The sequence below is a fragment of the Cololabis saira genome, chromosome 9 (assembly GCF_033807715.1).
Source record: "Cololabis saira isolate AMF1-May2022 chromosome 9, fColSai1.1, whole genome shotgun sequence".
Lineage (NCBI taxonomy): Eukaryota > Metazoa > Chordata > Actinopteri > Beloniformes > Belonidae > Cololabis > Cololabis saira.
Genome location: NC_084595.1, coordinates 8,868,794 through 8,892,397, shown reverse-complemented (window position 1 = coordinate 8,892,397; position 23,604 = coordinate 8,868,794). Strand labels below are relative to the sequence as shown.

The following is a 23,604-nucleotide window of genomic DNA, read 5'->3' as shown; positions in this document are numbered from 1 at the left end:
ACTGTTACAATTCAACCATTTTTTAACGTTTAACGTAGAGCACCTCGTTTAACGTACATCTCATATTTAATTTTAAGAGTACGCTTAAATAACAAATAAAATGAAATAAAATGATAAGAAAAGAGGTAAAATAGAGGTAAGAGGTAAAAAGTTAGGGCAGTAGAGTACAGCAGGTAAGTATTTAATAGTACGCTTCAGTAAACAACAGCGCATGGCAACCGGCCCGTCTCGATGCGTGCGCAGGCGCACCTATATTAATAAAACCATGGTGGTATTTTAAAAATAAGGCCGTTTGTACAGTATTTGATCACATTTGGGAGTATTTGGAGCGTTTGTGAGCGTTTGGGAGCGTCCTGTGCCGTCACAGCCACGGTGTCTACAGGAACATTAATGAATACCATAATGAACAGGTGACGCGCCGCGGAGACGCGGGAGCGCGCTCCGGCCGCGCGGCCGCACATGCTCCCGTCGGCGGTGCAGGTCTATACCTCCAATTTTAAAAGGCTAAGGTTGCTCTGAAGGACACGTTTGGGGCAATGCGGAGGAGAGGATGTCGTTGAGCGACCCCTGGCAGGCAGCAGACTACTGTACATCCGACCCGCCGCAATGAGCGCATCCTTTCAGAAATCTGAGTCCACCACCTCGCTCCTGAAATCTTCATCTTCGTCCGCGAGGAGACCGACACACCTCCCCGAGCAACCGGCAGAGAGCCGGAGACGTCAGCATCAGCACCAGCACCAGCACCAGCAGCAGCATCAGCATCAGCACCAGCATCAGCATCAGCATCAGCATCAGCAGCATCAGCATCAGCACCAGCAGCATCAGCATCAGCACCAGCACCAGCATCACCACCACGGTGGTGATGCTGGTGCTGATGCTGGTGCTGATGCTGCACTTCACGGCAGCAACAAGGGGGAAAGGTCTCTGTGGGCGGCCGAGGGCGACGTGAGCGCCCACAGACCCCTGTGTCATCCCTCCCTCGTCAGCAGCCAGGATGGTAGTAACAAGTGCAGGTCACGTGCCCCCCCCCACGACCAAGTACCCGTCCCGTCGGAGCCGAATAACGCGGAGGCAGGTGAGTGAGTGAGGGAGTGATTGATTGAAATCTTTATTTTCGAGCATGCAAAAAAATAATAATAATAATAATTACACAAAAACCAAAAAGAATACAAATAAACAGTCATTAAACAAAATCAAAGGGAAATAAACTTTCATGCCCGAAAAGGAGTAGGAGGAAGTAAAAAACGTATTGGGTCCTACCCCTTGTTTCTATTTCAATTTTGCTTGAAAATGAAAATAAGAAAAAATAAAACAGCAAGTTTTACTTTATCAAAAAAAAACTTTACCAGAGCAATTATAATTTTTATATATATATATATATATATATATATATATATATATATATATATATATATATATATATATATATATATATATATATATATATATATATATATATATATATATATATATATATATATATATATATATATATATACTTCTGAGAAGTGTGAGAAAGGCTAAACTTGGGGGGTGGGGTGGGGTGATATTGGGGATGGCAAAGGTTCCATTCCAGCACTTTTGATACATTTTACCTCAAAACAAAATACAAAGTAAGTAAAAGTAGCCTAATAATAATAATAACTGAGTAATTATTCATGGTTAAAAACAACTATTGTTGCTATATCTAAGCAGTTTCTTCACATTACATCTCACATCTGAATATGGCATCGAATTGCCCATGTAGGAAAACTTACAAAAGTTTTTAAAAAAAGTTTTAATTCATGTTTGTACCTTGTTTAGTCAAAAAGATATAATGAAAAATAGATTTCAGCCTGGCGGTGGCGGCCATGTTGGATTTCTCAATTTTGAGGCATTTTGGGACATTTTTGAGCTTCATATACAGCAGATTTGGATTCAGCACCCCTTAATACCCCTAGAAATGTATATTATAAATATTCACAAAATGCCTTCAGCACTTTAAATAAGCACATTTTCAGAAATTCTGCCTAGACTATATTATTTGTGCAATCCTTAACTGCAATATTGAACAATTTTATTATTTTGGATTTAATGAATAATGGATTGGTGTGTTCTAGAGTGGGAGCACAGCCAGACCCCCAGGCCGACGCACCGCCACCATCACCGCAGGAAGCCCCCGCCCCGGGGGGGCCGCCCGCCGGCCGCCGTGCCTGCAGGTTGTCACTCGCACAGCCGCCCGCTACCGAGGGTGCCTTCCCTGTCGGACAGCACGGATGAGCGGACGCCCCTGGTCGACCCCCGGGGGCGGCGGCGCGGCCTGGCCCGGGGTCAGGAGGTCAGCAGCGCGTCCACGTCCACCTGCTCGCTGGTCCCGCCGTCCAGCAGGTCGTCCCGGCGCTCACGCAGGTCCAGCGCGGTTTCTTCTGCAACCGATATCCATTTAAGGACCATCCTTAACACACTGTTTGGACAGGTAAGCAGAGGTGTCAAAAGTATTCACATTCATTACTCAGGTAGAAGTATAGATACTAGAGTTTAAAAATACTCCTGTAGAAGTTGAAGTATCAACTCAAGTTTTTTACTCAAGTAAAAGTATAAAAGTACTGGTTTCAAAACTACTTAAAGTATAAAAGTAAAAGTAATGTAAGGGGGAAAAAAGCCATTAAGGACAAAAGCCATTGAAAATGAATGCATCTTAGAATAATGCAAATATATTAAAGAAGCATATATGTGTACTATTGAGCATTAACATGTGTTTCAGAGAGCAGGAGATATGATGACTAGTTGCCTATAAGTATTGTAATGGTGCAAAAAGTCAAACTTCAGAGGCATGTTATCATTTATCCTAACCTTTATTGGAATGTACATCCAAGTTTAGTTGCAGGAATCTGAGGGAACGGATGTAAGAACAAAACTGGACAAGAACATCTGAAACAACCACAACCAAATTCACTCTATCCGGATGGAGCAATTTAACTGGATAGTTTTTATTTAAAGGCCGAAATGAAATAGTAACGAGGCTGTTTTTAAAATGTAAGGAGTAAAAAGTACAGATAATTGTGTGAAAATGTAAGGAGTAAAAGTAAAAAGTCGTCTGAAAACAAAATACAGTGAAGTATAGATAACCAAAATTTCTACTTAAGGAAGGTAACGAAGTATTTGTACTTCATTACTTGAAACCTCTGCATATATATAATATAACATATTTAAATCTTTGATATTAACAATTAAAAATTAAGTTTGTTGCTTTACATGAATACATCTAGTTTTGAACTTAATCTGCATTTGTTCAAAAAACAAGACATTGTGCATTTTGTTTCCTTAACCAGCAGTATTTATGTGAATCCCAGGCAATCTTTTCATTTATACACAAACAACAAGCAATGATCTTGTTCTATTTACTTTTCCTTTAACAATTTTAATCTATTGGGCAGATTGACCAACGCGTAGATGAAACATGCTTTATTTGTTTAAGTAGAACAACCACAGTAAAAAATATCTTGCTTGATCTACTTTTAAAAAATTAAGGCATCTTTTTCGCATGAGATTTTTATGTAGATCAAGAAAGACTAGTCTTTGTATAAACAACTTAATTTTTAGTATGTACAAAATTAATTTGCAAGTAAAGTCAACTTAATTTTGGTAAATAAAGTAAACTTAACACAAGTTGACTGTACTTGCAAAATGTATTATTTACATACAAAAAATTAAGTAGTTTATACAAAGACGAGTATTTCTTGATCTACATAATAATCTCATGCAAAAAGTTGACTTATTTTTTTTAAGTGGATCAAGCACAATATTTGTGGTTGAGATTAATTTGATTACTGATGTGTCCAGGTTGTGACAGCCATGTTTTTAATCCTAATTAGTATAAATGATAAGATAACCTGGTTGTATTGTATGTTTGTTTTGGTAATGAGGGTTGACTGACTGAAACTCCACCTTAAGATACAGAATCTTCCAGTAGCTTATTTAAAAATCTCCTTTTGATCAGTCTTGGCCTCTAAACCTTAATGCAGAAAAAAGTGGTAAACTGTGGCCCTCGCTGGCTCCCTGCCGTAAATCAATACCCCCTGACACACTGTGTGACACCGTCTCCAAACACATACATCACTGGACACACACTGTGGAGGGAAAAGCCTCGTCCAGGCATCCACTTCTTATGTAATTTGTAAATCCAGTGCTACTGCTACCTCCTACAGATGTTCTCAATCAGGCAGCTTTCCTTTTAAGTGGATGTACTGCAGCAAATACAATGTTCCAGCACCAGAGAGGCAGGACATCTCTGATGTTTGGTCAGATGTAAAGATGTGCTCGGGGGCTATGTTCATGTTCCCACATCCCTCACTCAGCAACACTGCAGTGATTGTGTTTGAAGGTAATCACACTCATGTTCCTGCCGATGACGGAGGCGCTATTTTGAGCTGGAAATCTATTTATGAAAATAAAATATTCTCTTTTACAGGACTGTATCAGAAAATTAGAATATTGTGATTTTCTGTAATGCAATTACAAAAACAAAAAGGTCATACATTCTGGATTCATTACAAATCAACGGAAATATTGCAACCCTTTTATTATTTTAATATTGCTGATAATGGCTTACAGCTTAAGAAAACTCAAATATCCTATCTCAAAAAATTTGAATATTCTGGGAATCTTAATCTTAAACTGTAAGCCATAATCAGCAATATTAAAATAATAAAAGGCTTGCAATATTTCAGTTGATTTGTAATGAATCCAGAATGTATGACATTTTTGTTTTTTTAATTGCATTACAGAAAATAAAGAACTTTATCACAATATTCTAATTTTCTGAGACAGTCCTGTACTCACTTTCTTATCTGGTTTGTCATATTGTATAATTGATCATCCTTGCAATGCAATGCAATGCTGCTCACACTGCTGATATTGTTGATCAGGAAGTGATATGCTGCTAATAAAATAGCACTCAGTGATTAAAATATCCTCATTATGGAAGTGTGGACTGCTTCCTCTCTAACACGTCTTTCAGTACTTACAGGAGCCTATAAAAGCCATAGCTACAAATAACCAGTGAGTCAGTCTGTGAGCAGCGCACTGACAACATCTGTGTGACCTGAAAATTGACTTTGCTGAGGCATATTGACAGTGAGGAGTTAAGCGACAGGCAGAGATGTAACCGGCGGTTTCATGGCGGCATTCGGAGAAATGCTGCTGTGGCTGTAGGCAGGAAACCTGTCATGAATGAAGCCAGATTCTCATTAACTGTCTGTGGATGTGACGTAGCTGCAGTGGCAGCTTGTGGTCTGACGTGGGTGGTGCATCGTAGGTCGGAGTGACCTTGTCCTTGCCTGCAGAGGGCAGAGGATGATGTGTGTGCCATGGAACTGTTTAAGGCAAAACCAACCCAACCACAACAACAATAAGGGCAGGTGCAGAAAATGTGAAGTGTCACATGCAAATTTAAATGCATTTATAAGGTTGCAAATCCTTTAATTGCTTTTTAGTGCTTGATCACGTGAAAGGGGGTGAGGAGCAGTACTGGAGTTGAGGGAGGATGAGGGGGGATGGCATCCCCCATGAAATAAAAACGGTCCAAATCACCCCCCCTATAAAACTGCCATCCCCCCTTTCCATCCCTTATGTCATTTCATCAATGAATGTGGTTTTACTGCTATTTCAACATTTAGAGTCATCACCAGAAAAATAACTTTTCACCTGTTTCAAGTAAATTTTCACTTGAAATACGTAGGAAAATCTGCCAGTGGGACAAGATTTATCTTCTTATTACAAGCAAAAAAATCTTGTTCCACTGGCAGACTTTTCTACTTATTTCAAGTGAAAATCTACTTGAAACAGGTGAAAATTGTTGTTTTTTCCAGTGATGAGTCTTGTTTTAAGTGTAATGAGATTTTTTTTACTAAAATGAGACATTTTAACCAGAAATAAGACAAATATTCTTGTTAGACTTTGAGTTTTTGCAGTGATCCATTTTACTTATCCTATGAAGGACAGAGTCATATTGATAACTACGGAGCCTGTGAAAGATCATGCAATATATTTTTAATGTTGACAGAATTGAGCACACGTTTTATTAACTCGTTCGCGCGATTTAATAAAACGTGAGCACATTTAATTAACTCGTGTGCACGTATTAACTCGTGTGCACGTTCTATTAACTCGTGTGCAAATTAAATTGTGCGCACGAGTTAATATAACGTGCTCACGAGTTATTAAATCATGAACACGATTTAATCAATTTAATGTGTGGGTAGAGAGCAGGTAGGGGCGGGGTAAGCACGGAAGTTGTGAGTGTGCGCATACGTGTGGCGGTCTGTCGGAGCTCGTTGGGAGGAGCGTCAGTTGAGCGGCTTCCTGGGCCTTGGAGTTGGCCCAAAATAAAATCAATGATGAGACCTAGATCATCATAATTCCGACGGCGGAGATTACTTGCTCTAAGCATTCTTTTTAAAGTGGCTAGACTGATCACTTTACCATGTTGGGTGGCTAGAGTTGCCAGCATTTCTTTTTGCGCCATGCCTAACCCATGGTAAATTCTTAGGAGATCCATGTTTAAAGGATCTTAATGACTTTATGATAAGGGACGCATTACAGCACAATTGAATATATAACGTGCGCACGTTTATTACATTTTGATCAAGGGTAAGTAAATCGTACTCATGATTTTATGATATATTGTGCGCGCAATTTTCCAAAATGTGTGCACGCTTTGTTAATCGTACCCACGCTTTAATAAATTGTGCTCACGATGACACATAACGTGCTCTCGATTAACTTTAACGTGGCCACGAAGTTACTTTTTTTTCTTCACTTGAGCTCTTACAGGCTCCGTAGATAAGTTCAGAAAACTGTTTTTTATTGTTGTGTTTTGATGTATTTGATGTAAGCCCAGTGGATATTTAAAGCTTACAGAAGGCTGCATTTAACTGCTGCTATGTCATTCCTGCAGTATTTCTGCAGGTGTTTTGGTCAGTGCTATTATTTGTAATATATTATATTATTTGTAATCAGCACAAATTATCTGTCCCCATATGATAAAATCCACCATCCCCCCTGATTTTGATTTTTACAACTGTACTGGTGAGGAGGGAAAGGGAATGGATGGAAATAGATCATAAGAGTGTCTTTTTGTGTGCTGATTTTCATTAGCAAGAAAAACAGTATGACTATATGCAACCTGGATTGTCGGCAAGTTGTACGTTTTATCATTAATGTACTTTTTTTTTTGCGTGAAACCTAAAGGCTCTTTCATTTCTCACATGTTTGCTGAATGTGCGCTGAAGTGTCATCACTGTTTACAGACCAACCAACTGTCTGGTCGGCCTGACAGTTGCATGAATTAGCTTTGAGATGTCCCTTCTCCTTTAATAGGCATTATTCTGTTTCCTTCCCTTGTCCACATGCCTCCCTCATTTGCTTTCTCTCCTGTCCCCCCCTCCACCTCCCTCGCTCTGTCTCTCTGTCTCGCTCTTTGTTGCTCAACTGTTATTTACTCCAGAAAGTACAGCACGCTGTGGTTTACTGTTTTTCCTTCCGCCCTGGACTCAGTTTTACACCTCAGGCTTCATGGGTCTTGGTGAAAGTAGAATTTTTCTTCCTTTCAAATCCCAAACTGTAAACCTAACAACGAAAAAGTCCTCATGGTCCTTTTTAATGCCCCTTTTCTCCTTTGGAGTGGGAAACTGCTTGGAGAGCGGTAAGAGAGCGGTAAGACTGTCCTATGTGTGTTTTACACCACAATTTCTCAGATTTTATGAAGTGTTTTGTTTTGGGGGGAAACTGACCCCGGTACATGAAACTACATTTAAGAGTCATTTTCTCTGTAAGTTTGTTTATAATTCAGTAAGTTTTACACAGTTCTTCTTTTTTATTATCCTTATAATTATTGATTGTCCTGCAAACATAAGTAAATAGGTTTTAGAACATTTTTATAAGTTCAATATAAATATAAATATAAAATATTCTGTTAAATCAAGACTCTTAAACGTTTATTTTACAATATGCTAGATGTGGATTATTACCCTACATACTATCATGTTTTTGTTTTTTGCGTTCCCTGCTCCTTGTTTATTTTGTGAATACCAGTATTATTGTTGTTGTTGATTTATTTGTCAATTCTTTTATTTCCTTGGGGAGGTGCTTTTTATAAGCCCGTACAGGGTTTTTTAACCTCTCCCGCACATATTACTTTTGTCTGTTAATTGTTGTTTTTGTTTTTCTCTTTTATGGTGCAAATAAAAAAAAGGAAAAAAAAGAATATAATCAGTACCAATTACATTTAAACTAGATTAGAGTAGATTTAGATTCTGACGTTTTCTTCTTCCTTTATTAGATGAAACTTGAATTAAGTAAACGGTTTTAGACTTTGGCAGACTTTCTGTTGTGCACAAGCACTAGTTTGTTGTGTAATGAGTTGAAGAAAATGTGCCTTCATGTCGTCATTCCAGATCTTTTGCAACATGTTCGCTGCTGCTTTGGCTTGTCTCTCTTCTGCTTCTGAGTGTGTTTACTCTTCCTGAGACATTGTGAAGGTGTGAAGTGCCAGTCCGTGCAAGTGGCAAGTAAACTGTTATGAATTATGAGTGGAAAGTTGGCGACACGCTGTTCTGTAGACATGCTGTTAGAGTCTGCCTTTCTGCCTCGTTTTCAAATTGTTCACACTGACTGCGTTTACATGCAGTCAATAACCCTTTTAAAACCCGAATATTAGCAATAATCCGAATTTGCACGGCCATGTAAACACCAATAACCCCTTTGAATAACCCGAATTTGCTCATATTCAGGTTTTTAAAAACCCGAATATGACCCCTGGGTTACTCATTTTAAAACCCGAATATTCGTTCATGTAAACGCCAAACAGAATATCCCCATCACACGGAACATGAATTTGTTTTCTGCTCATGCTCTGTTCACAAGGAATCCTGGTCTTTTGAGTCCAGGAAGTTCTTATAAACACGGAGAAACCAAGACCAGGAGGAGACTAATCGCTGCATAAATGTAATGAAGGATATGAACATTTCTGCATTTGTAGACGGTAGAAAGTACCGGGATAGCCAGATTTACAAGAAGGTGAGAGAAAAGTTGCGCGAAGCAGCATTTGTTTTGAATTTGGATACAGGAAGAAGAAGCAGAAATGACGGTAATTGCGTCATCACGTTCTCCGTGCGTCGCTGGTTTGATCCAGATATCCCAAATGATTAATTACCATGTAAACGGAATATTCCAAATGTTTCAGTAACCGGAATATTAGCAATAATCCGAATTTTGACTGCATGTAAACGTAGTCACTGTTTGTCTTGTACACACACCTGTAGAACACCCATGTTTAATACTTATATGGTAAGTATAGGAAACAAAATTGTATCACAGAATTGAGAGGGCAGATTTGCAACCAAAAGTTTACATACTATTTATAAAAAAAAAATTTTTAAAAATATTTTTTTCTTTCCAAAAAGATGTGGACTTTCAAAGTTACGGAAGCATATTGCATTCACTTGAGAAAAAAAAAATCTGCTCTGTTTTTCTGAATTAACAAGTTCATTATCTCAGAATTCCGAGAAAAGTTTTAATGAAAATAAATAAATCTGCTCTGTTTACAACCTGTGAGAAGCTCTCACGTGACCTGCATGGAGTAGCCAACAAACTAATAACAATACCATCTATATAATGCATCCTTATTTACACAAATATTTACTGATTACCTTGGTAATTTGAATAAGAGGAATAAGTGCCTTTAAAGGGGAGAATGTAGGTATTGGGTTATGTCTGCATGAGAACATTTACCTGTGTGTCTGAAGTGATCACCAACTCATAAACTCTGATAAAACACTGCTTTGTTACTTCGTTTCAGTGGCGTCAATTCAGTCAAAGCTAAGGTATGGCAAGGTTACGAGTCACATGCCCAGTAAATACTCATCACAGAAGTCTGCTATGTAGCTTATCTGCGTGGTCATTTTTCAAATGCAGTCTCACTCACATCCTGCTAACATAACTACGAACACTACACTTTAACGTGTTGATTACGCAATACGCATCCGTTTTCTGCACCATGGACAGCAGAGTTATCACTTGACGAAAAAAAATTGCCGGGTTACCTGCTTCCTTTTCATTTTTGTAAGTTAGTAACACTGCAAAGCGCGCTAACAACGAGATTGATGATTTTCGTCAGGGACGCTGGGACATCACATTTCAAGATATGGGGTGATAAGTGTTGGGAAAGATAACACCTAGTGAAATCAATCATGTTGTTCTGATTTGCATTTGTAGTTATTTTATATGTATTAAATAATAGAATAATCAATACAAATAGACACAGAGTAATTCCATAAATGTATTGAAAAAACAAACATTTACACAAACTTGGGTAAAGATGTGCCCAAGTTTGTGATGTTTTAAATAGTGAAATAGTGATGTTTTAACTTATTTTGATTCCTATCTTGGGGCCGTCCTTCTTGTTCTTTGTTCTTTTAGCCAAAGCACTGTTGTCACTTTATCTTATCCTTTGTTGTTGAGTGGATGGTTTTAGATTGTATTGTATGAGGAGGCACTCACTGTGAACCAAATTTACCCAAGGGTACTATAATAAATCTATCTATCTATCTAACTATCTATCTATCTATCTATCTATCTATCTATCTATCTATCTATCTATCTATCTATCTATCTATCTATCTATCTATCTATCTATCTATCTATCTATCTATCTATCTATCTTTACATTTTCCCCTGAAGCCAAGATGCGGCGGCTGCCGTACCTTGCCATACCCAATTGACGCCCCTGCTTCGTTTAAAGCTACTTAAAGGAGCATGAGGCAGGATTGAGGCAGGATTTATGAAAAAAATGTGTATACGTTTTAAGTTTTCTAGTAATAATGTCAGATGAAGCGTTCCAAACCCAAAAGAATGAGCCCTCTAGTGTATCTCTCCGTTGCTTTGAACAGGCTGTGTGCTGCAAAATGTGCTGCAATTCCGGGCTGGAATTTCCCGCGCTGTCCTGCGGATGTGACGTCACATGACGCTACATGCACGTTCTCCCCGTTCTCCCGTGCCGGCTTCACTGCTGGCTGCAGTACCCCCAACGGCCGTCGTGTTGAAGGGTGGCGCTAGAGAGTCTCATTTCTTAAGAGGAGCTTCATGCTCCTTTAAAGGAGCTTGAGGCAAGAATAAGAAATGAGACTCATTAGCGCCACGACAACCGTCGTGGTACTGCAGCCAACAGCGAAGCCGGCACGGGAGAACGGGGAGAACGCGCATGCAGCGTCATGTGACGTCACATCCGCAGGACAGCGCGGGAAATTCCGGTCCAGAATTGCAGCGCATTTTGCAGCACACAGCCTGTTCAAGGCAACGGAGAGATACGCTAGAGGGCTCACTCTTTTTGGTTTGGAACGCTTCATCTGACATTATTACTAGAAAACTTAAAACGTATACGAATTTTTTTCATAAATCCTGCCTCAAGCTCCTTTAAGTCTAAAAATCTGTCATCGGTCCAGATTTATGGGATACTGTGAGTGCATGTGCGTGTTTCAGACAGGAAGTGGAGGCCCTGATACAGTGCTAAGGTGGTCTAACTGAACGGAGGCACAGGTCATGAGCCGGTAGATCCTTGGTATTTTCAGTATGACCCAGTGATTTAGTTAGTATGTTGTGACTTGCTGGTGTGGTGAAGTCAATAATAATAAGGTTGCTGAGCAACTTATCACTGACACATCAGAGCACTTCAGTCCATCAGAGCACTAATTCAGAAAAGGAATTGGACAAAATGATGTCAAGAATCTGGAACGACTACAAAACCAAGGAAGTGCTGGCTACTTGTACTGAGGATTCTCAGCAGATGAGTGATGATGTTTGGCATCCACTAAACCCAATATAACCGTTGAAACACTGATGCCTTCACAAGCAAAACTCAAGCCATTCATCAATTGGAGTCATTTAAACAAATGTATGACATCTAAGCCTGTTATTGCTGGACTAGCAGTGGGCAGGAGACGTGGAATTGTTTTGATTCTCACAGTTTGGTGCAGAGCTGCTCTGGCTCAGAAGTAAGCAGAGACTTGAGTTTCTGTAGTATCCCATTTATTAAAATACACCTGGATGGTGTCTAGTGTTATTTTAATTTCTGTATGAATATTCACTTTTTTTCTTCCCTACAGTGCTGTAAAAATACATTTCACCCCCTTGCACGTATTCTATTTTCCTTTATAGTCACACTAACATGTTTTAAATCATCCAACACATTTTAACCCCAAAAAAAGATAACCTCAGTAAACACAAATGCAGTTTTTAATGGGATTAGATTTATTAAATTGAAATGACTGGTGGTTCTAACTTCTACCCGTGGCCACAACAACTGCAGTAAAGTATTTCTGATAACTAGCAATGAGTGTTTCACATCACTGTGGAGGAATGCTGCCCCCCTCTTCCTGGCAGAATTGTTTTATTTGAACCACTAGAATCTTTTTGAGCATGAGGAGCCTATTTAAGGTCATAATAAGGCATCTCCATCGGATTTCAGTCCAGATTTTGACTTAACTTTTTTTTGTAACTATTCAAAGGTGGCTTGTCTGGTGTGCTTCAGATAATTGTCCTGCTAATCCAACCGCACTTGAGATGAAGGTCGTGAGCTGATGGTCAGACATTGTCTTTCACAATTTCCCAGAGTTGAATTCATTCAATTACAGCAAGTTGTCCTGGTCCCGAAGTAGCAAAGAAGCTCCAGACCATCACACGATGCTCTTTGCTGGAATGCTGTGCTAGTCTTAGGGCCAGTCCCAATTCACCCCCTATCCCTACTTTTCAGCACTACCCCTAAATTTTGCGCGTTCCCGTGAGGGTAGTGGTGTCCCAATTCCTCTTTGCATCTAGGGCTAGTGGACATAACGAGGGTTAGTGTGAATCAATCTAACCCTACAGAGCGAGGGATTTCAGATGCTGACTTGCTGACCGAGGGCCAGAGAAATTTCCCAGAATGCTTTACGTCATCATTTGCAGACTGAATCAAACAAAAAAACATGGCGGACATTTCTTATTTTTTAGTGAATAAAATCAATGTTTTGAGTTAGTTTCTGCATAAAAATGCGTTTTGATTACATTTCTAGCGAGAAATATATATTTTACTTTCATAATATTCACTCAGTGAATGTACATAATCACTCGTTTGCTCGTTGTTGCGAAGTCTTTTCAGATCTCGCAAGAATAAAGGCTGATTTATGGTTCTGCGTCGATTTAACGCAGAACCATAAATCAGCCCCCGAGCCGGCGGCTCTTGATATCCCCCGAAAACATCGGATCAAATTTCTTAACAGGCGTTATTTGGATAAACTGAGCCCAGGTTGGGGATCTTAACAGTTATTTTTACGCCTGAAAAAATATTAAAACTTAATAAAGTGGCATATTAACAGCGCTACAGGTGAAATTAAAACAGCTTTTAGCTCTGGGCTTCCTGATATGGTGTGACGTTTGTGCAAACGTAACTACGCAGTCGCTTACGTACCCGAACGTAAACCACGCAGTGACGTAGCAAGTGGTGTCCCAATCCCCAGGGAAGATTACAAGGGCCCTACTCATTTTTAGGGCTAGTGGTAGTGAGTGAGGGCTAATGGTAGAAAGTAGGGGGTGTATTGGGATTGGCCCTTTATGCCACCTTCCAACACAGTTCCAGTTTTGTCCCATCTATCCACATATTTTTCCAAAGTCTTGGTAATCAAGAAGTTTTTTTGGGCGGATGTGAGATGGATTTTTGCGTTCTTTTTGGTCACCGGTGGTTTTTCTCCTTGGGACTTTCCCCATGGATGCCATTTCTGCTCAGTCTTGTTATTTGACTCTTGAACACTGACCTTAACTGAGGATATTGAGGCCTGCAGTTCTGTAGACGTTCTGGGTTCTTTTGTGTCCTCCTGGGTGAGTCATCAATGTGCTCCAGGAGTCATTTTGGGAGGCCGGCCATTCCTGGGAAGGTTCACCACTGCTCCATTCTTCATTTGTGGATAAAGCCCTTCACTGGTTGGCTGGAGCCCCAAAGCTTTTTAAAGGATTTATAACCCTTTCCAGAAAGATATGTGTCAACTGCATTTTCTGTCTCCTCAGGTTATCTTTGTGTGATACTAGAATTTGGTTAAGGCTCTGAAACATTTCAGTGTGTCAAAGACAGAAGGAAAAAAGAAATCTGTAAGGGGGCAAATACTTTTCCCTTCACTGTATGTACTGGAAATTGTTAAATAAAAAGGAACGGGCAAAGGGAAATTATAAAATTCAATAATAATGGATGTAAACACTGTGATTCAGTCAGCTGTTCGGTCTCGGCCGAGAGCGCCCCCTGCAGGTTTGGAGCACTTCCGGTTGTAGTGACCGGTTATGAAGCGTTTTTTCTTTTGAAGATGGTTTCTTGTTTTATATCGTTTTGTGCTTTGCATCGTTTCTCTATTTGCAGCGCGTTTGATGATGCTGCATTTGTCTTTGTTTTTTGCAGCACGTTTTTTCATTTGCACCACGTTCCTCTTTGTACCTCATTTTGAGTTTGTGAATTTGAATAGTTTCTGTACTTGAAGCCGTTTTCCTTAACTGAGACGCATTAGGCCGTTGCAGTGCGTTTGGCCCTTGTTGGCCACCGTACAGAAAAATGTTTATTTGACATTTATTTAGAAAATAAAATACTCTTGGAGACTTTAAGGACTGTTTTACAAAAGTGTCCCGATTCAAGCGGGGACCTGCCAGTGTAATTGCTGATGCTGGTGAAGCAGCAGTTGTAAGTGACTCTCCAACAAGTCACTAATGCATGCTGATGAAGGGCAATTGTGACAAAGTAGGTGATCTATTTAATCACCACTTGTCACTTCATCCCTCACATTACATTGTTAGCTGTGCAGTTCTTTAATCTGTTATTGTTTGGAATTGCTTCACCAACTATTGTTGTTTGTGGGAACATTGAACACAATAACAAAGCATTAGGTAAATAAAAGCAAACACACAATGTTAGTTTAAAATATGTTTATTTAGTTTCAGGTTATTGTATTGTATTGTATTTATTATACTTACTGTTTGTTCTTGTCCTTTCTCTGAGTCAGGTATAACGTTCGGGAGGTCTGACCTAACATTTTATAACTTTATAACATTGGTGATGTCATTGATTTAATTATTGGGTGAAACCAAGCAGAGAGACTTTCTTTTTCAGTAGTTATTTTTGTTTGTCATTTTGATTTTTCTTTTGAGACATTTTAAGAATGTTTTGTATTCTTTAGGTAGCTAATAAACACATGACCTTGTAAATTAATTTGAGCGTATATATTTGACTAGTCTGGTTAAAGTGTTTAATATTATTATTAATAATAATAATAATAATAATAATAATAATAATAATAATAGTATGTGCTGGGGCGGTTTGCGGCAGAGTGCGACGCGGCAGGGATGAGAATCAGCACCTCCAAAACTGAGGCCATGGTTCTCCATCGGGAAAGGGTGGCGTGCCTTCTCCGGGTGGGTGGGGAAGTCCTGCCTCAGGTGGAGGAGTTCAAGTATCTCGGGGTCTTGTTCACGAGTGAGGGATTGATGGAGCGGGAGATTGACAGACGGATCGGTGCAGCATCCGCAGTTATGCTATTTGAAAACTCAAATATCCTATCTCAAAAAATTAGAATATTCTGGGAATCTTAATCTTAAACTGTAAGCCATAATCAGCAATATTAAAATAATAAAAGGCTTGCAATATTTCAGTTGATTTGTAATGAATCCAGAATGTATGACATTGTTGTTTTTTTAATTGCATTACAGAAAATAAAGAACTTCATCACAATATTCAAATTTTCTGAGACAGTCCTGTATACACAACAAATAAATGAAAGACCACAAAACCAAAGGTGCAACAGAATGCCAGCAGGTGGACGGCTGAAACAGCAGTGATGGACTGACAAGTGTGTTTTCTGCGTCAGTGGTCCTGGTTCAATGGTTCTCCTGGCCTGACGTCAGCACTCTGTGTTTATGCTCCTGCTGTTAACCCCTCAGGCTCTGGGATGTGTCTGCCTCTCTCTCCTCCTGCCCTTTAAAGGTTGCATTCATTCCAAGCAAGCAAGGGGAGAAAAATAAATCTGGAAACAGTTGCATTCTTCTGGGAACTCCAGAGTTACAGTTCCCAGTCCTGCGTGATAGGATTATAAGCCTGTTTATCCTTTAAAGTTTTGTGATTGTCATCATGTTGTACTTTTAGCTTGCGGCCACGAGACGGCCGAGGATTTCAGAAGAGCTGGATAACTGGTTTAAATGCGGGCACCACTTGAGTCACAGCTTTGTTAGCGTATGTTTCCACACAGCTCATAAGCAGAAAAAAACATGTTAAATGATATTTACTCTTAGTTTATGTGCTGAAAATTCCAGTTGGTACTGATCAATACATGTCATGTCTTTACAGGACAGAGAGCTGCGTCCAGAGGAAATGGATGGTAAGACCTTCTTTCCTTGGTTCTTGATGTTTTGTTGCTTAATAAAGTCAATTTGTCGAAGAAAATGTATTTTAAAATACCTCCACCAAGTATGAAAGTATGGAGGATTTTTTGTGCCAAAATTAAATAAATAAATACATCATTAATTAATTAAAATGGGAATGAAATATATCATTAATTAATTAAATGTGTCATTAATTAATTAAAATTAGAATTAAATATGTCTTTAATTAATTGAAATACAACTCATTTTAAGTTAAAAAAATATATATTATTTCAGCATTTAATTAATTAATGACACATTTAATTAATGATTTTGTGTTGCTGCGTGTGAATCATGAAATGTAAAACTGTCAGTTTCACTCGTCAAACTCAGTGTGCGGATTCCAAACACCTCATTGGTTATATATATTTCATTCCCATTTTAATTAATTAATGATGTATTTATTTATTTAATTTTGGCACAAAAAATCCTCCATATGAAAGTGGTTTCCATAATCAATGTGAAATGAAATCCACTAAGTGTGTCAAAATGTAGGTACAAGAAGAGCCATGCAGATCAGTAACTAATAGAGTAATGGCTGTTCTAACAGAGCTGCGGGATGCTTTCAAAGAGTTCGACAAAGACAAAGACGGCTTCATCAGCTGCAAAGATCTGGGGAACTGCATGAGAACGATGGGGTACATGCCCACCGAGATGGAGCTGATTGAACTGGGTCAGCAGATAAACATGAACCGTAAGCGTACACATTTACATGCCATGTGCGTAACTGTGTCCAAGACCTTTTCTGAAGTTCTTTTTTTTTTCAAAAATCTTTTTCCCTGAAGTGGGAGGTCATGTTGACTTTGAGGACTTTGTGGAGTTAATGGGCCCCAAACTCCTCGCTGAAACTGCAGACATGATTGGAATAAAGGAGTTAAAAGAGGCCTTTAGGGAGGTAAGGGTGTCTGTATTGAAATTTGGATCATAAATAGTTTTTTTTACAGTCCTTTCTGTGTAATTTTTCATTGTTTCTCTCTTGTTCGTTGTTCTCAGTTTGACACAAACGGAGATGGTGCCATTAGCACATCTGAGCTCCGAGATGCAATGAGGAAGCTGCTGGGCCACCAAGTAAGAGTTTGATTGGAGAGAGCGATCAATGGGGCTGCTCTTGCAACTGCTGATGGGATTTTTTTTGTTCGTTGTGTTTTTCCAGGTTGGGCTTAAAGAAGTGGAAGATATCCTAAGAGAAGTTGACTTGAATGGTGATGGACTTGTTGACTTTGAAGGTGAGAGCTTTCCCAAATTCCAACCCGAAATCAGAAAAAGAAAGGGACGATAAGAGAAAATGTAAATAAAAAAAACGATAAATACCACAGATGCTGAAATTCACTTTGACTTGTATGGGCAGAAATATGTGCCACTAGAAACTGAATTTGAATAATTTATATTTGAATTTGAATTGCTCAACTTGAATAATTGCATTAAAAAACTGAATCTGAATCACATAATTTGAATTTGTATTGTTTAATTTGAATCATTGCATTGAAAAACTGAATCTACATTCAGTTCTCACAATTCAATTTCAATTGCGCTTTTTACACAGATTGGAGAAAATATCTTATTTCGAAATATCTAGCTCCCATTGGTCGTTTATATCGTTGAAAGAAAATAGAGGTTATAGTAGGCTACGTAAAAAGGAGTTCTATGTATCTGCACTCGATTGCTGTTCCTCCGGAAGACCCGGATGTCTGGCACAGTAGAATTGAAATTGAATTGCAAGAACTGAATTTGAATTGTGAGAATTGTGAGTTTTTCAATGCAATGATTCAAATTAAACAATACAAATTCAAATTATGTGATTCAGATTCAGTTTTTTTATGTAATTATTCAAGTTGAACAATTCAAATTCAAATATAAATTATTCTAATTCAGTTTCTAGTGGCACATATTTCTGCCCATAGACTTGTGTGTCTTTGCAGACAGTATGAACCCAAGATACTTGATGCCTTTTTCTCAGCAGCTTTATTGTATTTTTTATCATACACCCATCTTTCTGTCTCAGGGCAAATTAGCACTATTAAGTAGGTTGAAGAAAAAAATAGTTAACAATGGATGTCATTTCAAACAGGTGATGCTAAAAGTGATTTTAAAGTTGATATAAGGGACAAATCAACGTGAAAACCTGAGAGTGTGAGCAGCAAAGATGGGGAGAGGATCTCCCCCTTAATAACAAATGCATGAAAAAAAATCATTGCAATGTTTGGAAAAATTGTTCCTCAGAGAGAAAACTTAAAGGGATTAGAAGATTTCTTCTTCTACAGTTAATGACATTGTTAAACAATTCAACAAGCCTTGAACAAATACAAAGGGCAGATGTATATCCGTTTTAGGAGTAAAACTGTGGAACTCATTACACAACGACCTTAAACTAGCAAACTCAATAAAAGCATACAAGATATTAATCAAAGCAAAGGTAATGGACACATGTATAGGAGCACAATAAGCAAACAAAGAAAAATACACACATGCATGAGATAAAATGACAACTTAAATTGGTTTTGTCGGTTTCCTTAGCATCTTTTCACTTTCTGTTTTCAGAGCTATCATTATTATTATCATTATTATTATTATTACTATTATTATTATTATTTTGTGTAGACTTATGATACTTCATTTGTTCTTTTTGTATATTCTATCATGTTAAAAGGTGGGCAAGATAAGCTTTATGCTTCAAGCCCAGACTTTTTCGGTCAAAATAATCACAATGTTGACCAGGGAAAAACCTGTGTTATCTTGTTTGTTGATTTTTATGTTTGTGATTGACCGAAATAAATATTAACTAACTAAATATTAACTAACTAACAATGTATTTGTGTGCAGTCTGAGGGCAGACTGCACACACGGTATGTTGCACATTAGTGAAACATTTAAATAGTATTATAGTATGGAGCTACAGTTGATGATAAGTGGCCCCCTGGTTGGGATAATATGCATTACGCCCCTGATTGAGAAAGTAAGAAAACTTGTTCCCTTGTAGCACTCTCAGGTCAGATTATCTTCCCAAGGCCCTGCAAATGCCACCTAATACTTAGATGTAAAAAAAAAAAAAAAGCCTTTTGTTAGCTTTGATGAGAAGTGGCATTAAAGTTTCTGGGCTTGGATGGAAAGTTACACAGTGGAAAAGTGAGGTGTGGTCAAATTAATGTGGGCATTGTACTCCTCAAAGGCATAACAGACTACCAGCAACACGTCCAAACGCCAGGCTCTGTGATGGTGTGGAGTTGTTTCAGTGCCTTTGGCGAAGGTAGCAGACAAGTAGTGCAGTGAGACTTTAGACCAACAACTACCCCTTAATGCCACATCTTTTCTGGAGACATCGATGCATTTGTGGAGAATACAAAATCCCAGTCTGCAAAGATTACAGAGGCATGGTTGAGAGTAGAGAGTGCAGGTACTGGACAGGCCAACAAGTAATACCTCCCAACAGAAAAAAAAAAAAAAAAAAAAAAAAAAAAAAAAAAAAATATATATATATATATATATATATATATATATATATATATATATATATATATATATATATATATATATATATATATATATATATATATATATATATATATACCTTGCGTTCAGGTATATATAAAATAAATAAAAACGGTCCAAATCATCCACCCAGTAAAACTGCCAACCCCCCCTATCCCATCCCTTATGTCATTTCATCAATGAATGTGGTTTTACTGCTATTTCAACATTTAGAGTCATCACCAGAAAAATAACTTATTTGACAATTTTCACCTGTTTCAAGTAAATTTTCACTTGAAATAAGTAGGAAAATCTGCCAGTGGGACAAGATTTATCTTCTTATTACAAGCAAAGAAATCTTGTTCCACTGGCAGATTTTTCTACTTATTTCAAGTGAAAATCTACTTGAAACAGGTGAAAATTGTTGTTTTTTCCAGTGATGAGTCTTGTTTTAAGTGTAATGAGATTTTTTTACTAAAATGAGACATTTTATATATATTCATATTGATAAGTTCAGAAAACTGTTTTTTATTGTTGTGTTTTGATGTATTTGATCTAAGCCCAGTGGATATTTAAAGCTTACAGAAGGCTGCATTTAACTGCTGCTATGTCATTCCTGCAGTATTTCTGCAGGTGTTTTCGTCAGTGCTATTATTTGTAATATATTATATTATTTGTAATCAGCACAAATTATCTGTCCCCATATGATAAAATCCACCATCCCCCCTGACTTTTTTCTACAACTCGAGTACTGCTTGCATTCATACTGTTTACAAGGAAATGTATTTCCATCTGCTATATTGTACAAACCTTTTGACTATACTTGAGATTTGCTGTGGAGAATAGCACACTGACGTATTCATCATCTTTCACCTCTCTTTCAACAGAGTTTGTAAGAATGATGTCTCGCTAAGATCATGAAAATGATCGTTCCTGAATGTGAAGTGATGTCCTTCTTCACTCAAAACCACATACAGCCAAGGACAAACCAAGATCCTCTGAGCCATCCACGTCTAAACGACACTGGAATTAAAACCCATTGAATGTCATGGAGCAAGGAGTCACCTCTTACTTTACATCAATAACTGTTCTTCCTAAACAAACAAAAAAAAAGAATCTCTTGTTTAACTGAGGCAGAATTTTCTGTAGCATGGGTAAGGACTGCATTATTTCTGTTTCTGTTTTCTTTTTTGCACTTTAATGCTCACAAACGAACTTCCTGTGTGGATCAACTATTGATGTCCCGTCTCATCCTCGACACAGTTTCATTAAGCGTCTTGCAAAATGTTGTTTTTGTTGTTAAACAGCGTCAAAATAAGAGACTCGATGTAGGAAAGATGTAAAAGATCAACACTGTTGAATGTTTCACTATATACTCACATCGTACGTGCTAGAAGTCGTATATGGAAGCGCCTCTGTGTGACAGCTGTGCATCACAGAGGAAACCGTGTGGAAATATCACAAATGTAATGTAAATGTGTGACCGTCCGTGTGTACGTTTTCACCGTCCAGTCCAATGAAAAGCGTCACTGTCTGACCTGCAGCAAAGAAAAAAACCTCTGAAATGATTTTCCTATTTGTTGTTCACTCCCAGTACTCGAGTTGAGGGGGGATGAGGGGGGATGGCACCCCCCCCTGCAAAAAAAAACAGTTAAAATCATCCCCCCTGTAAAACTGCCATCCCCCCTTTCCATCCCTTATGTCATTTCATCAATGAATGTGGTTTTACTGCTATTTCAACATTTAGAGTCATCACCAGTAAAATAACACCAGAAAAATAACTTATTTGAACATTTTTACCTGTTTCAAGTACATTTTCACTTGAAATAAGTAGAAAAATCTGCCAGTGGGACAAAATGTATCTTCTCATTACAAGCAAAAAAATCTTGTTCCACTGGCAGATTTTTCTACTTATTTTAAGTGAAAATCTACTTGAAACAAGTGAAAATTGTTGTTTTTTCCAGTGATGAGTCTTGTTTTAAGTGTAATGAGATTTATTTTACTAAAATGAGACATTTTGACTAGAAATAAGACAAATATTCTTGTTGGGATTTTGAGTTTTTGCAGTGATCCATTTTACTTACTTCAGAAAACTGTTTTTTATTGTTGTGTTTTGATGTATTTGATGTAAGCCCAGTGGATATTTAAAGCTTACAGAAGGCTGCATTTAACTGCTGCTATGTCATTCCTGCAGTATTTCTGCAGGTGTTTTGGTCACTGCTATTATTTGTAATATATTATATTATTTGTAATCAGCACAAATTATCTGTCCCCATATGATAAAATCCACCATCCCCCCTGATTTCTTTTTACAACTCGAGTACTGTTCACTCCATATCAAGGGCAACAGAGTATTTACTGAAGGAAGATGTTCAGCCCTCTTAAAGTCTATATCCATAAACCCAAAGTGCTCACTGACACTGACGAGCAAGGCTTGTAGCATTAATGAATCACCAGACCTTAAGTCTTTCAGTGCTTACACGTATAACTACCCAAACCTGAAAGTACTAAAAAATCTGTTTACTCTACATGAAGATACACAGAAGGAATGACAAATATGATTTGTACTTACAGTGGATCTAACTATGTTGTATCTGTACTGTGTGCTGTTGTTATGATTGTATTCACTCACTGGTCACTTCATTAGCTGTGCCTTTTCAAGTGCACGCTGATGCAAATATCTAATGAGCCAGTTCAGTTCAGTTCAGTTCAGTTCAGTTCAGTTCACACTGAGCATCAGAAGGAGCAAGAACTGTGACTTCATATGTCACTGTAGTTGTGACGGGGCTGTCAGAAATGAATGATCTACTGGGATTTTGAATGCACAACCATTCCTCGAGTTTACGGGATATGCTGTTAAAAAGATGTCAGATGAGAAAGACCAAACTGGCTCTAGATGATAGAAAGGCGACAATAACACTGGTAAAACCCAAAATATGCAGATGACTGCTATCTGATATCTGCTAACACAACCTATATACAGTACTGGAGTTGAGGGGGGGATGAGGGAGGATGAGGGGGGATGGCATCCCCCCCTGAAATAAAAACAGTCAAAATCATCCCCCCTGTAAAACTGCCATCCCCCCTTTCCATCCCTTATGTCATTTCATCAATGAATGTGGTTTTACTGCTATTTCAACATTTAGAGTCATCACCAGAAAAATAACAGCAGAAAAATAACTTATTTGACCATTTTCACCTGTTTCAAGTTAATTTTCACTTGAAATAAGTAGGAAAATCTGCCAGTGGGACAAGATTTATCTTCTTACAAGCAAAAAAATCTTGTTCCACTTGCAGATTTTTCTACTTATTTCAAGTGAAAATCTACTTGAAACAGGTGGAAATTGTTGTTTTTTTTCCAGTGATGAGTCTTGTTTTAAGTGTAATGAGATTTTTTTTACTAAAATGAGACATTTTAACTAGAAATAAGACAAATATTCTTGTTAAGATTTTGAGTTTTTGCAGTGATCCATTATTACTTATCCTGTGAAGGACAGAGTCATATTGATAAGTTCAGAAAACTGTTTTTTATTTTTGTGTTTTGATGTATTTGATGTAAGCCCAGTGGATATTTAAAGCTTACAGAAGGCTGCATTTAACTGCTGCTATGTCATTCCTGCAGTATTTCTGCAGGTGTTTTGGTCAGTGCTATTATTTATAATATATTATATTATTTGT

At 38.0% G+C, this 23,604-nt stretch overlaps 1 protein-coding gene across 2 annotated transcripts; it reads left to right on the top strand.

The window, feature by feature from the left end:
• The first annotated feature begins 472 nt into the window (after positions 1-472).
• LOC133450912 (calcium-binding protein 1-like) lies at positions 473-23,111 on the top strand. 2 transcript variants are annotated; one of them, XM_061729811.1, is made up of 9 exons: positions 473-765; positions 886-1,075; positions 2,100-2,455; positions 16,388-16,418; positions 17,012-17,155; positions 17,247-17,356; positions 17,455-17,529; positions 17,615-17,687; positions 20,814-23,111. In XM_061729811.1, exons 1-9 carry the CDS (start codon positions 607-609, stop codon positions 20,837-20,839), a joined length of 1,164 nt encoding a protein of 387 aa, XP_061585795.1. In that variant the 5' UTR covers positions 473-606; the 3' UTR covers positions 20,840-23,111. The 2 variants fall into 2 exon arrangements, with proteins under 2 accessions (XP_061585795.1, XP_061585794.1); XM_061729810.1 differs by lacking the exons at positions 473-765; positions 886-1,075; positions 2,100-2,455 and adding an exon at positions 7,511-7,695.
• The last annotated feature ends 493 nt before the right edge of the window (positions 23,112-23,604 follow it).

Excerpts from the sequence above, each read along its gene's own strand:
- LOC133450912 (XM_061729811.1), top strand. The coding sequence starts at position 607 with ATGAGCGCATCCTTTCAGAAATCTGAGTCCACCACCTCGCTCCTGAAA. Across the intron at positions 17,530-17,614 it reads GGAAGCTGCTGGGCCACCAA|GTTGGGCTTAAAGAAGTGGA; the intron begins GTAAGAGTTTGA and ends GTGTTTTTCCAG. Across the intron at positions 17,688-20,813 it reads TGGACTTGTTGACTTTGAAG|AGTTTGTAAGAATGATGTCT; the intron begins GTGAGAGCTTTC and ends CTCTTTCAACAG.